This window comes from Pleuronectes platessa, chromosome 8 (assembly GCF_947347685.1).
Source record: "Pleuronectes platessa chromosome 8, fPlePla1.1, whole genome shotgun sequence".
Taxonomy (NCBI): Eukaryota; Metazoa; Chordata; class Actinopteri; order Pleuronectiformes; family Pleuronectidae; genus Pleuronectes; species Pleuronectes platessa.
In genome coordinates, this window is record NC_070633.1 from 9,282,828 (window position 1) to 9,297,067 (window position 14,240).

At 39.5% G+C, this 14,240-nt stretch overlaps 2 protein-coding genes across 2 annotated transcripts; both read right to left on the minus strand.

Moving 5' to 3' along the window:
* Nucleotides 1–1,552: 1,552 nt before the first annotated feature.
* On the minus strand, nt 1,553–5,606 carry fnta (farnesyltransferase, CAAX box, alpha). The gene is made up of 9 exons (XM_053429440.1): nt 5,415–5,606; nt 4,898–4,983; nt 4,267–4,381; nt 3,850–3,954; nt 3,567–3,693; nt 3,186–3,334; nt 2,929–2,991; nt 2,504–2,696; nt 1,553–2,313 (listed from the first exon to the last, which is right to left on the minus strand). The coding sequence occupies exons 1-9, from the start codon at nt 5,540–5,542 to the stop codon at nt 2,146–2,148; spliced, it is 1,134 nt and encodes a 377-aa protein (XP_053285415.1). The 5' UTR covers nt 5,543–5,606; the 3' UTR covers nt 1,553–2,145.
* Nucleotides 5,607–6,201: 595 nt separating this feature from the next.
* On the minus strand, nt 6,202–13,821 carry aup1 (AUP1 lipid droplet regulating VLDL assembly factor). Its single transcript, XM_053429239.1, has 12 exons — nt 13,491–13,821; nt 12,360–12,497; nt 11,771–11,921; nt 10,973–11,160; nt 10,123–10,195; nt 9,570–9,643; nt 9,283–9,349; nt 9,033–9,135; nt 8,793–8,930; nt 8,438–8,577; nt 8,132–8,220; nt 6,202–6,569 (listed from the first exon to the last, which is right to left on the minus strand). Exons 1-12 carry the CDS (start codon nt 13,529–13,531, stop codon nt 6,524–6,526), a joined length of 1,248 nt encoding a protein of 415 aa, XP_053285214.1. The 5' UTR covers nt 13,532–13,821; the 3' UTR covers nt 6,202–6,523.
* Nucleotides 13,822–14,240: the final 419 nt, after the last annotated feature.

The window sequence follows — 14,240 nt, forward strand, 5'->3', positions numbered from 1 at the left end:
GTGTCATGTTGGAAAAAGTCTAAATTAATTCCTTTTACAGTAGAGGTCTGAGTAATCCTAAATTCAGCATTGGTATGCAATGCGTTTGTCAGGCACTATTTTCCGCCACGGATTGATACAAGTTTTAATTGAGAGAGCAGTTTTGTGTGTGTGTGTGGGATTGACTCAAAATACACCACAGCTCTCCCATTCATTTGTAATGAAGGAACCTGTCAGTCAGTGTAATGACACACTGAAGTTTTCTGGAAAGCAATGGAGATCAGGGGCTCTGCAGACTTTGGCTACATAGGATAAGTTGATTGTTAGTTTTGATCTTTTATTATGGGATTTCTTGATATTAAGAACAGTATATATTTGCCCCATCCCTAAGCCACACATGCACTAAGCCAGGTTTTGTGTTTCTTTTAGTATTTGTATGTACCTTCAATCAATTTGTAAAGTACAGTATTACACTTTTCAAGTGAACCGTTTGACGGAAAGCTGTCCTGTACGTTCAGCTGCTGAGTAACTCTGGAGCAACCTTTGGTTTAAGTAATTGCATATTTAATTTATTGTCAATAAGACTTTATTCTGGGTGTTATTTTTCCATCAGCTTCCATCAAAATATCGTGAGCAAACTAATGCACTAATGTAGTCGATCGAAAGCAGCGGCTGGAGGATCCCACTCAGGATGAGCAGCCTTCTCCACCAATTATAAGAAACAGATGTCTCAGAACCGGGCTGGATCTCGTCCAGGCCTCTGCACCGATACACTGGGTGTGCATGCATGTTAAAAAGCTGCACTGGACATGACATACAAACAGAACTGAAGAACAGACAGAAGCTTTTCTGTCTGTCTTTGTCACCGATATTTAATAACATCCAAAGCCTGCGACTCCTCGGTGGTTTATTTCATTAGTATTTTAATTAAACACCGTCTGCAACCCCTTTGTTTGGTTCTTTGTTTTTGGTTTAACCGCTGAGGAGCACTGTCCTCCAAACAGCACTTGAAGTGATGGAGCAGGCACCTGGTCTGTTTTGCTTAAGTAGCAGAAACAGTGGAGCTTATATTCATATTCACCCAGCAGCCTGGTTAATGTGTCATGTGGCCTGTTTGTTATTTCAGCTCCTTCAGCTTTTTGATGTGAGAACACAGTGAGAAATGTTTTGTCCTCGACTGGTGTATTAGAGCAAATGAATCACGTGATCTGTCTTCTTGCAGTCACAGTTTGTATTTGTCCCTTGTCCTCAGTCATGTCATTACTTATGACGTGAACGTTGCTGATTAGTGTCCTCCACACGAATGAGGAAAAGCAGAGAAAAGAACCAGTGCTCTGTTAATATCAAGCACCCAGAGAAGCAGTAATCACAAACTGCTGGCATTTAGAAACTGGAGGGTATGGATTGTGGTGTAGTGTCTGCACAAGTAGAAACAGCTGCATCTAGTGGAGTAAATCCATTTCCAAGCTCCAAGGGAGTCCAGGACATGAGGCTGTGTGTCAATACAGGTGCTGTACGAATTTGGGGGGGGGGGGGGGGGAAGCTTAGCTCAAAGGACCAAACAAAACAAACATCCGAGAGAAAGGGGCTTGTTTAGCTCAACTAATGACCTAAACACTTTTATTCTGCATTTTTATTCATGGTCTTACATTTTACTGTCCTTGTGTACTGTTTTTTCAACAAAGTATATTTGATTTGATTTAACCTGCTACAGATTTAGAGAAAGACTAATTAACTACATGTTATGAGTCATCGATCAGAGCAGCAACAAGCCACCGCATGTCATCTCTCATCTGCTTTGTTAACACTGCTTAATTAGTTTCACAAACCACTCGCTGTTTTATAACCAAGAAAAATAATAATTCTAAATAATAAGACTAAATCTGACAACATTCCAAAAATGTTCCAGGATGTATGAAACTGCATGATGTGTAATAACAGGACCACTTCTTACTGTTGTTCAGTGTGAAAAAAATCATTTTCAAAGATTTCCGTTAGTGCGAGGCTTTCATGTTTTAGTTGACTTGTATGTTTTACTTTCAGTCTCCGTCTTTTCCTAGATGACCTCATTTTAATTGACATTAATATCAAACTGCGTGGACTGGTTCGGCCAACAGCCCTGACGAGGCAGCACAGGAGTGGAAATGGTGCGAGTCCCCTGGAGGTCTAGCTGGTTTCTTGCTGCACAGATGCTGGGACTGATGGTTCGGAGTTGTCTGCCGTGCTCTCCTCGGAGCTATCACTGCTTCCATATTTGCTCTTTAAAGAACTTCCCAAAAAATGCCAGTACTCTTTACGAATGGTGTCCTTCTCCTGCGCTAGAAGTTTACAGATCTTCCAAGGAGTTGGGAACAAACAAAGAGAGAAAACAATGTTAATAAAACATTTTTAGGACTCAATTTTAAGCTGTAACAAAGTGTGACACCCGGATCGCAATGGATATATAAGCAGTGCTGACGTTGCACATGCACCCAGTGTGGCTCGGGCATAGGACTGAGTTTGCTGAGGTATACTAGGGACCTACCTCTAGAGCTTTTCTTAAAGTTCCCTTGCATTCTTCTTCCTCCACATTTTCCTTTTGGTTGCTGCTCTCCAAGACATCCTCATAGCAATCAAACAGAAAGGCTAGAAGGTAAGGAGAACAGTGCGTGTCTTTCAGCTCCAGGACTCTCTCCAGCAGACCTGGCTGAGATGACAGACCTCTGTCTTGCAGCATCCTTCAGGATAAAAACAAATTGAGGATATAGTGTCAGTGAGCTTTTCCATATTTAATAACCGAGTCTCCATTCAGTTTTCCCCCTGTAATCTAAATAAGGAAGGCAAATTCAAATGTCAGTCATTCTACTCAAAAATTTGAAAAGCCTATTCATGTCAGATAAAAACAAACATGTTCGCCATTTGTACATATTGTGGGATGTCTGTAGGAAAACATTATTTGTTACATCTTACCCTTTCAAATAGTTCCATGCACTTTCATTGTGGGGAGCCTTCCTGATCTGCTTCAGGCAATACCTTATGTCAAGAAACATTAAAAGAATAAACAAAATAGCCAAATTTAATTATGCTCATCGCTGAAGAGATTAAGCCAATAACAAGTGCAATGTCTTCTCAACATGTACAAAATATATTTTCATGTAAAGAATTAGATCTTCCAACTTGGAAAAGTGCACATTATCTGTGTCTAAATATTTATACTGAGGACTCACTTAATCTCTCTCTCCACTATGGTCGGATCAGAGAAACCTGTGGTTTGAGAAATTACAAAGTGCCTCTGGTTCCATGCAGAGTTATTCCTCACATCTTCTTCCAGAAGAGTCTCCACAAACTCCAGCTCATTATCCCACAGTTTGTACTCCTGAAAATTAAACAAAGCCAGCGTTGGCAACACACTTGTTAATGGAATCATGCAGAGCTTTTCATAGTGGCCGTGCAATGATTGAGACAAATACTGATTAGAGAAGGCCTCAAACAACGCACCAACAAACAGCCAAAGGATTCAGTTTTGCAGGGTGGCTCATTGTGGGTGGAAAACTGGATCCATTTCCACTGGTTAAAGGCCAAACTCTGCTAAAGGCTCCAACACCTACCTGGATGACCCACTGCCTGTGCTGCCAAGCGTGGTAGTTCTTTGCATCTTGGCTGAGGATGTCTGCAATGAACTCCAACTCCTCTGAAGGGTCCTTTAACCACTCCACCACCATACGTCTGTGATGCCTGGAGGACAGGTTAGGAAAAATCAACCTTTATTTGTATGTTATCTTTTCATTTAAATGAGTACACTTAGAAACACTTCCTGCCTCCCGGTCTGTTCGGTGTTGTCTGGACAGATACAGAAGACATGTGACCTGATAGGAATTTGCCAGCGCTCACCAGACTTGATAGTTTTTGGGTTGCTCGTCGATGATGGCAGTAATGTACCTCATCTCATCCTCCAGGTCCTTTGAAAGGGCTTGAAGTAATACTCGCCGGTAGTGCCTGCACATCCCCAAAATATTACAGTTTCACAACCAACGCTGTCATATTCAGAAATAACAAACAAATTTAGCTATTGCTCTTTTATAAGGTGATTCATATGTGACTAGAGGTATTTTTTTACTTAACTTACAGCCCTACGTATTACATATCATGTTACCCAAAGACAAAATAGGGTTCAAACACCACTTAGAAAGTTATTACATAGAAAAAAACTAAAGAAATCTTTCATTCCTCCCCATGATGCTAAGATGATTAAACACAACCTAATAGTACACATTGGTTTTCCATAATGCAAACATGCAGCATGCTCACCACACTGTGTAATTAGCAGCATTTAGCTCGATGGCTTCTGCTGTCAAGGCGAAGGCCCGTTCACTTCTCTCATCGTTCTTCAGGAGCGCACGGAAATAGTCATAAACATCGGAGACTGTGGGAAGAAATGTATGAATGTGAATTAAACAAGTCTGAGTTACTAACAGACTCAAAGAACTGCAGATCATCTGTTTGGTAATGTCGAATGCCGGTACAATTTCTAGCATCTGCTTTTTAAGTGATTTCGGATGTAGGAAGTTTAAAGAAAACACAACTGAAAGCTCATTTTGGTTTTTTGATCACAAGGTGATACAAATTGTTTTAACAGCGAGATATGTTCATTTGGATCTGCAGGATGATTCAATTCAATTATACAGTATCTCAAGGCACTTTACATAGTACGGTCAAGAATTTATAGAGAAAAAATTATGGAGAATTACAACAGTTCCCACAAGGAGCAGCACTGACGACTACAAAGAGAGAGAACTCCTTTTTTAACAAAGCTGGCTCCATCAGACTCGGTGGGGGAGAGAAGAGAGAGACCAGGAGCAGTAACAGTCAGATGGAACTTTAATGTGACCCTCTACTCTTCCTTACTCCCATCTCTTTCTAGCAATCCCAACAATCTTACACTTGTCAGAGTAGGCGATCTTCACCACAGGATTCGGTCCATCATCCTGGGGAACTGGCTCCAGGTCTGCCCACTCCTTTCTGTCCCTGCAGCACACAAACACGGGGGTGGGTTTCCTGGCTGCTGAGCGACAACACCTCCTGATGGCTGCTAACTACTTCGTTTTTACAAATGAAATATAAACAACGTGAATTCATGAGGCCTAATGTAGCTGGTGTGGGTGCATTTTATGTTCACATTGGTTAGTCTGTTAAATGCAGCTACTAGTCGGAGCAGGACAGAGCTCCACCATCCAATTAGCACAGCACTGATACAATGATCACGTGTCTCTGGTGCCGGTGACCCGGGAGATAACGTCACTAGAGCAACTATTAAGCAAAGTGACAACAGCATTAAACCTCCAGTTATCAAACATCACCGAGTTAGTACAAACTTAAGCTCCTGCAGAATTAGTTAGCCGTCAGAGCTAGCACGCTAACCACCCAAACATGTCGGGGAGAGGCCAGGCAGACAGTACCTGTAAAATATATATCGAGTTGGGTCAACCGCATAATCGTCCCCGAGCTGGTCCTCGACGCCATCATCAAACGCGTTGTTTTCCTTCACCTCCACCGACTCATGAGAACTTTCTTCTACACCTGACATTGCTAACCTGCTAGCCTAGCCGCGCCTGCTCCGTCTGAGAGGAAGATGACGTCACTACCGGAGAGGCAGGACGCTGCCTTCGTGTGCTGTGGGAAATATTGACTTCTCAACAACTACAATTCCGTTAGCTGTTAGTATAACGTCCACGTGGGTTTAGTTAACGTCCATACACTATATATATATATATAAATACATGTTCCTATTGCTCTTTCTTGTTGATTTTGATTCATTTATTATTATCAGCAGTACATTTACATATTTATGACCTGTCTTAGTAGGAAATGACCCACCTGATATTAAACTAGCTCCAGGAGTTACGTTAATGTTGCACATGTGTAACCTTCACATTTTTCCCCACTTATAAATGTGCTCAGAGTTTCTGAATCACCATCTGCCTTTTCAAGTTAATTTGTAAATCTCTCCAACAGCTGGTGAGGACATGTAGTGCAGTTTGACCACTGATCTTCAGTAGAGATGCTTTTTCTGGCTCCATCTTATGGCAGGATTTAGATGAAAAATTCAAAAATACAAATCATTCACAAATGTAAAACATTGCAGGCCTGTTTCAAACTGTCCTTTAGAGCCTGTTATCTAATTTAAATCCCCAAATAGCAAAGGTGACATAAAACATCTGATGAGTTTGAAATAACTTTCTGAAGGAGAGGTCAAGCTGAACTTTATTTTCATCAATGACTCTGAACATTATAAAAATAAATAGATGATTCACAGTCAGTGGATCATAATACAAATTGTTATCAAAATTATGTATCAGCCTGAATGAAGAATTAAAGACATGCATAATAACCATTGCATCAACTGAAACATGTTCTGAATACTCATCTCCATCGTTTGGAAATGACAACAACTGCTTTGTAACAGAACCTGCTGACAGAATATAAAATCATCATTTAAATTACACAGCTGTGCAGGTAGTATATGCTTCTTCTGACAAGATTTCAATGATGGCTTGACCCGAAGTGTTCAGTGACTGTCTTCTGGATTCAATCCGTGTTTTTCAAGGTAGCGTCTGGGAGAGAAAAAGAGGGAAAACCATCAGTCAGTGTTAACTTCACTTCATAAGAGTTAATCTGTAAAAGAATTTAACACAAGTCTGGGATAAATGTGGGTTGTGAAATAGTTAATACCCAACTTGCTACCAGTGGACTTTAACAGGATTCAATGAGTTTGCAAAACATGTGGTTTTGCCAGTGCCTTACTGGACCAGATTAAAATGAATCAAGTGCCATATGGTGAAATTGAAAAAAACTATCTTCCACATTGGAAATACCTAAAATATACAGCCTTTCAAGAATAATAGTTTTTCCAAATAAGATTTAAAAGTTGTTGTGTTTTTAATCTTTATAATGTGAATAACTAAAGTATGAAATAACATTACACTGAGGCCCACTGAGGTGAAATCTTCTGTAAATATTTCTTTCTCCACTGTTGAGTAACCTGAAATCATTTGTTTCACTTGAGGGTAACATCAAAAACTAGAAATAATATCGTTAAAAAAATGCTTTGTTCTGCAGCCATTATTCAGGTAACCTGACACATGTAAGTTCAATATTCTCTCTCTAGTCGTTTCAACTCCCCTGCAACTCCATAAAAAGACCTGGTACATTAAAGGGTTGGATTAATTCACTGTTTAACTAAACTTTGTTTAGTGTCCCTGGGCATTTTATACAAATATTCTGGAAATACAAAATTGGTAAATTTGCATCTGAAGATATTTTAAATTTAGTACTTAAAATCCAGGGGGTGCTTATAATTTTGACCAGCACTGTAATTGCTCCACTAGGTTCAGCAGATAGCTGGTCACATGGTCTGTGTGTTTATGTACAGTGACTAAAGATATTTACTGGAAACAGTTGCTTGCTGAGTCTAAAAATAACACTAATGAGTGTGAACCAAGTTGCGGGCTAAAACATAATAAGGGCATTCATTACAAGGTTTCATAGAGGGGAACTGCAGAGTTTGTTTAGAACAGTAAAAAAAAAAAAAGAGTTAAAAAAAAAAAACTTTCGCTGCCACAATAAAAAGGCAAGATCCTGTTTTGTTGAGCACTATGGTTCATGTAATACAAAGAAGAGATGAGACGGTTTAGAGACCTCGAGTTGGTAGCTCTACTTTACTCTTGATGACTTGCTCCCTCACTACTCTGTCAGAGACTGTGTGGATTTCAGAACAAATCCGCGGGTTTAAATTAGCAGAGACATGTATATTTTGACATAAGACCTTTAGCTTTAACACTGTGTAGAATCAGTACTGAGTGACAGACCCAACCCGAGGAATGAATTCAAAGTAAGTCTCAAGCCATATGAATATTGCATAACTGTTCAGTCCTGCACAAGTACAAGATGCTGTGCATAATGAAGCACCTCTGGCTGTTCTCTGAGGTGTTTTATTAACACAAGCGCAACAGACATGGAGCATTTTCAATGAGTCCAGAAATATTCGATTAAATCAAAGGTTAAGAGACTAGACAAATATTTAATTTCCCCATGTATGGCAGCTCCTCTTACAAATAATAAAATCATATCCTTATGAAGGGGACACTGCTCATGGCAAGAAAAGAAAAAAACTCACCTTCTTGCAAAATTATACAGCGCTTCTTTTCTATCCTGGAGAGACAAATGTCTGACAACTGGTGATTTCCCAAAAGATTTGGCAGCAGGCTGTAGAGGACAAAAACATTTATTGAAAGACAGATCTGCACAAATCAGTTTGAATCTGGGCAACAAAAAAAAATATTGTCAACTGAAATTCCCCCACATATTTATACTATTTTCTAGGCAATATCAACTTCATATGCTTAGAGGAAATTTGATCCTTAATGATAAATAGACATTTTTAATTTCAGAGATAACAGCATTCTGAATCAAATAGCCAGACCTTTATGGTGGGTTCAGAACCAGGGGAGTAGGAGTCAGCATTTGAGGGCTCAAATGTAGAGGTCCCGGTTGCTTCCATTGGAGTTTCCTCCCTGCTCTCCAGCAGATTTGTTATGGTGGTGTCAACACAATTGGTTTTCGCTGTACGTAATCAAGAGACTAATGTTAGTACAAGTCAAAGTAAAGACTGAACAGAGAGATTACTTTTTCACCTTCTGTAAAAAACAAAGGAAACATAACTGTCGACTGTTAATTTCTCTGTTATGTGATTGGTTTCCCAATAAACATATTTGAAACAAAAAGACTGAACAGAGAGACATTCCAAAGGGACAGTTAAAGGTAAATGTGTGTCATACCTAAATCCCTTGCGATGACATTGAGTGGAACATGAGGCAGCACATCCTTCACTTGTTGGGCCATCTTAGCAATCCGATGATCGTCAGTGCCCAAACTCTGCACCATGAAACCGAGCCCAATAGAGCTAGGTCTGACACCTAGGGTTAGAAGAGGAATAACTAACATCCCTCTGAAAACAATCAGCTCAAACTTTACATGCAGAGAATTGGATGAATTATGAGTTCATGTGATTGACTTACTTGTAGATGTTTGTGGTACAGTGTGTCGTTTCCTTTTGATGTGCTCAGCTTTATCAGCTTTAGTGATCTTGGTGGAGACCAGGCCAAGTTCACCTGCTAGAAGCTGAAAAGGGGATTTTAAAGAGATATTACATAGTGATTTAAGCACAGGAACTGGGGTCAGCGATACAGAAACACTGCATTATTACTGACATTTTTCTACAACTTTTACCATTACAAATCTCACTGAACTGGAAAACATTGGTTTTACCTCCTGGACTTTGTTGGCAAACTCCTGTGTGGACTCGCCATCTTGTCTGGAAACTGATGGGAGCCAACTAGGATGAAAAACAAAAACAAATACGGCTCTGATAGAGGTCATTCTGATCACATCATGGCAGAGCAGAAATTCTGACAAATCATCAAGATACTCTGAAAGGGTTTCACATCAGTCTCCAAGAAAAGCCAACTAATGGGAGTGGATAATATATTTGCTGAGCATGATTATATTTCAAAAAGCAAGTGCTAGTAGAAAAGTTGATACAAATTATTTAGTACCTTACATGATACACTGTACATGGAGCAAAGAAGGTCCACAAGAGCTCGGTCAGCCAGCTGGACTCAGGTGTGCTCTGTGGACGGACAGAAGACAAAAAAGTCAATACACTTTTTATTAAGTGACGTGCCCAAAAACTAATTATGAACACAAAGTCAGCAAGGGAAATGATAGACAATAATAAGTGTGGTGCTATATCTTACAACAATATTTAAATGTTCTCACTCAACTTCAGCCACTTGTGCACCCAGCAGCACAAGACAGATTTACTCCTGGTAGTCAGACTGCTGGATTAGATTTAAACTGACCACAGTAATGAGCTGGCTGCTACTTACAGGAATTTCACTCATTTGGCAACGATATTTCCAAAGCTTAGAAATGGAACATAAAATGTCATTGTTCTCCCTTATAGAGTTTCTGACTTCTGTAGGTGTCTATTGACACCTACACACATACAACTCAAGCAGTTTATGCCGTTAACAAATCATATTACCAGTTATATTGGAATAAACATCTACTTTATCTTAAAAGTCGAGTTTAATGAAAATAAATTACCAAAGCAATCAATGGTCTTGTCACCCTTAAGGCCACAGGTTGAATGGAATCAGTCAGTGAGAAAGGCCAAGAACTGAGAGGAACAAAAAACATATTTGTTAGTGGTTTAAGTACATTTGACCATTTTAGTTGTTGCTGAAACAGGCTCTTATTTGTTGAAATCCTCTTCACGCCCGGTTGCCATTATTAAAGTTGTCTAAAAAAGAGAAAGAGCATAGCCAGTGTCTCTGCCCTTGCAGAACTGTAATACATACAACCCATCATTTCATTCAGATCCGATGAAATGATCAGTCAGTGTAACTACACAGCTGAAGCAGAGGTGATAGCAGGAAGTTAGTTTTGGAGGGGACGGGATGGTTCTATTGCATTTTGTAGTGAATCCTACTCTTGCTAACTTCTCCCAGATGACCAGCCCTAGATTTTTGAGAAACCACTCAAAACTTGTCAAATTTTCTTTTATTTACCCATTTTAAATCAGTTAAATACATCAGAGATAACAGTCCTCAACCTGGTGGTTTGTTTCTTACAAATCCCAACGCAGTCTCTGGTCAACATAGTCACCATTACCGTGTCATTAAAAACTGATATAAATGGAAATGATAACAATATACTTAATCCTCCTATGAAGTGGTGCAGTTTGTCTGCTGAAGGCTTCAGGTGAAGATACAGTACACATGGTTCTGAGTTACTCAAAAAAAAAACATAGAAATGAAGCAATCTTAGAGCCAACTACACATCTCCACAGAACTCGGAAGGGAAATTTATAAAGAGAAACAGCCACCACGACCAAAGTTTCTAGTCTCCATGTGCTAAATACTGGTGGATACCAAATGGTTACAGTAGTGCTTACCTGAACTTGAGGAGGCCAGCACGGCCGTTTGTGGTGTCCTCCTCAGGGAACAGGAGCAAAGGAGCGGTGCCTTCAGTGGAACAGTATCTCTGAAGAGTCTCCCCTATCGCTCCTTGGCCAGATGTTGAATGGATTTCCATGAAGCCTCTGGCCCAACACATGAAGCCGGTGGAGCCCTCTAGCTGTGGCTAAAAAGCAGCAGGAGACAGCGCAAGCTCACCAACCACAATATCTTACTAGGCAGAGTACCACAATATGTTGCACAACACAATGAAGTAAAGTTAACAAACAAAACATCATGTCACTAGGGGCAGTAAATTGTCCTCAAAAATGAGCGGGTAGGACTTTGTTATACTCTCATGCACCACAGCACACACTGTTTTATTTGCGTTGCAACATCTGTCATCTGCAGAAACTAATATTTTCATACAGAATAGGATGTGCTGTTGTCCATGCAGTTTCAATGGGGATCATTGGCAGAGATTGAAAAGTAATACTAACATGAAGGTGATCAAAAAGGCTTTGCAAGTGCAACAGTTTTTAACCAAAAGCACGAGGAAAACGTGGATAAAAGGATCATTGATGACTATGATTACTGCAACATTAACAGCTGTGCAGTTTTCACCATATGTGTTTTTAGGGGTGGGTGCATGTCCACAATGAGGTCATAGCAAACAGGAAGTTTTAGTGTGTCTGCAGGGGCTAACTGGTGCAGGAAACATGCTGCATTCTTATGGTAAAGAAATATCTAAAATATTTAAAACATAGATTTAAACAGAATGAAAGTCAAACACTCACAGTATTACAGGGGGTCAGGAGGTTGATTATGTTGAGGTCGAAGTCTGTCACATGATTGCAAATGTACAGCTTGGTGTTTTTGTCTCTGGAGCGAAGGTTCTTCTGTCTCACGTGCATTCCCAGCACCGAGGACATAACTCTCACAATAAATCTAAAGGTAAACAAAGAAGTGAATGTCAACAGGATCGACTTGTTAACTACATGGAAGTCACTACTGTGCCCAGAGAGCCAGACATCATTAGAGTTTAAATATATATCTCCACATGTAATTAATGGTTCATGGTAATAATCTATAGTTTGAACTCTGGAAACTATAATGTGTCCTGAAATGCACTAAATTGGGGTATTATAAAGTATGCATAAAGGCTAGCTTAGTATTACCTGACATTATTAATCCTAATTTACTACTTCATGCCCATTTAATGGAGTCTTGTTTGATATAGATGAAATGCATACAACAACTACTACTACTGGTACTGCTTCAGCAACTATTATTGTTACTACTGAGAGTAAAAATGTGTTTGTAGAAAAGTAACATGTTCGTATCAAACAAATCTTTGTAGAAAAATGTATGCTTTTAAATACTTGCCTTCTAACAAAACTTTCTGGAAGTGCACAGCTGACCAAGAACACGTGGACGCCAATAAAAATGCGTATGAACATCAAACAAATTCCAACTGGAAAGTAAATCAGCAACAGCAGGAGAACCACTGCATCTTTAGGGAACCTGTTAGAGTAAAGAATTTAAAAAACGTTTTTAAATCAAATAGACGAAACACAAGATTTATTGAGTTCAGACCACACGGATCACACTGACAGATTGCAGAGGTGAAATAAATGTATTTAAGCAGGAAAATCAAACACATCCATGTATACTAATAAAAAGAATAAGTATAATGCAATGCAATGAACACGACGGATGAAAGAACAACAATAAAAAAAACTGCTGGACATTGTGTACTTCGCTCTTTGTTCAACACCTGCTGGTAAACCCCTACATTACAGATTTATACTTGAAGGTGGATCTTTCTCGCAACTTTAGAGCAGGTCATGAAGACTGAGCATTAAGCTGAGTTTCAGTCTGCCATTTCCGCCCAGTCCTTACTACACGTGTTTCTACAGGGTTGGCTGAGCATTAGGTGCTGGAACATGTGATGACCAACACAACTATACTCCAATCCGACATCATGATCACTACAACAGCACATACAGCCCTTTTGTGTCCCCTGAATGTGAAGGTGGAATACATATTCTTGGCGTTTATGATAGAAACACAACCTTTACATTTCAAATCTGAGGCCACAGCAGAGGGATTTGGTTATAACCAGTACAAAGAAGTTCGTCCTTTGAATAAACTTCACTCTCAGTTTCAGGAGACAATGCTGTTATTTTACAATGTGCAATCCAACAAATATACAAGGCTAAGCTTGCTGGATGGTCAAAGCACGCTGTGGCTAATGGCAGCCCATTCTGAGCCTTGATATTAGTGTTACACAACGTTGCACTTTGAGAGTTACCCTGAAATGCTTATGTAAACGTGTCTAGCACATAGCTAGATTAGCTAGCTAGCTTTGTGTTTTTAAAAAGATTTGACTTCCGTTGCATGAGTCTACAGTAGTTAGCTAACTGACGATACACGTCACTAATAAAACTGTATTTTATTAACATTAGCCAGAGGTTGTGTGTGTAGCGCCTAGCTTAGAGGCGTTAGCTGACTTACCGTCGAAAGTCAAACATGTCTTCGATCCCCCGAGTCTCCATGTCTGCCAGTCAGACCTTTGCTCAGAGGCTAATGCTAAGAATTCAACCTGACGCCTGGAAATAAATGAATCATAACGTTTACAACAGGACTTTAAATCATCCGGTGGCTAAGCTAACAGCTAATGCCACTGTTCCACCGATGAAAACGTTCCAGGGCAGCTTCACTAGTGAGTTTACAATGTTAGCTTAGCAATTGTCTACAGATATATTTAGCCGCAGTGCTAACAGCGCTAGCGCCTCCTCTCTGCCAGCAGCAACAACACTTCCGGAAGAAGTCATCGAGAATAAAAGCACTAAAATAAATAATACCCCCCCCCAAACAGGAAAGGTGACGATATTTTGTCGCTATCTAGTGGTTCGATTTGATTCTCGTAAATTCATTAGAAAAGATTTCACGATATTGGTGTAATTAATGAGAAAAGTAGATTTGATATCGCTGTGCTTTTTCAGTAGATAACCAAAACTATTTTAGTTATTTAATACTATAATATTCATATTTAAGAGATTTTCTTAAAGTAATTAGATTATGTTAACTAAAATACTTGATTACTCCTGTGCGCTCTATTTAAACTATTATGTCTGTCATAATCAATACATATGTATCAGAGTGTTTTTTCAGTGGGCTAGATTTAATTACAAGAATAATGTAATAACTGTAGACTACATGTATTGTTACAGGATGAATCAGCACGAGAAATATAGATCCTGT

What these genes read in the sequence shown, in the direction of transcription:
- aup1 (XM_053429239.1), bottom strand. Translation starts at nt 13,531, where the DNA reads ATGGAGACTCGGGGGATCGAAGACATGTTTGACTTTCGACG. An exon ending in TGTCATCGCAAGGGATTTAG is followed by an intron (nt 8,578 to 8,792) that starts GTATGACACACA and finishes GATTACGTACAG; the next exon opens with CGAAAACCAATTGTGTTGAC. An exon ending in CTGTATAATTTTGCAAGAAG is followed by an intron (nt 6,570 to 8,131) that starts GTGAGTTTTTTT and finishes TTTCTCTCCCAG; the next exon opens with ACGCTACCTTGAAAAACACG.
- fnta (XM_053429440.1), bottom strand. Translation starts at nt 5,542, where the DNA reads ATGTCAGGTGTAGAAGAAAGTTCTCATGAGTCGGTGGAGGTGAAGGAA. An exon ending in GCTGCTAATTACACAGTGTG is followed by an intron (nt 3,955 to 4,266) that starts GTGAGCATGCTG and finishes GGGGATGTGCAG; the next exon opens with GCACTACCGGCGAGTATTAC. An exon ending in CTTTAAGAAAAGCTCTAGAG is followed by an intron (nt 2,314 to 2,503) that starts GTAGGTCCCTAG and finishes ACTCCTTGGAAG; the next exon opens with ATCTGTAAACTTCTAGCGCA.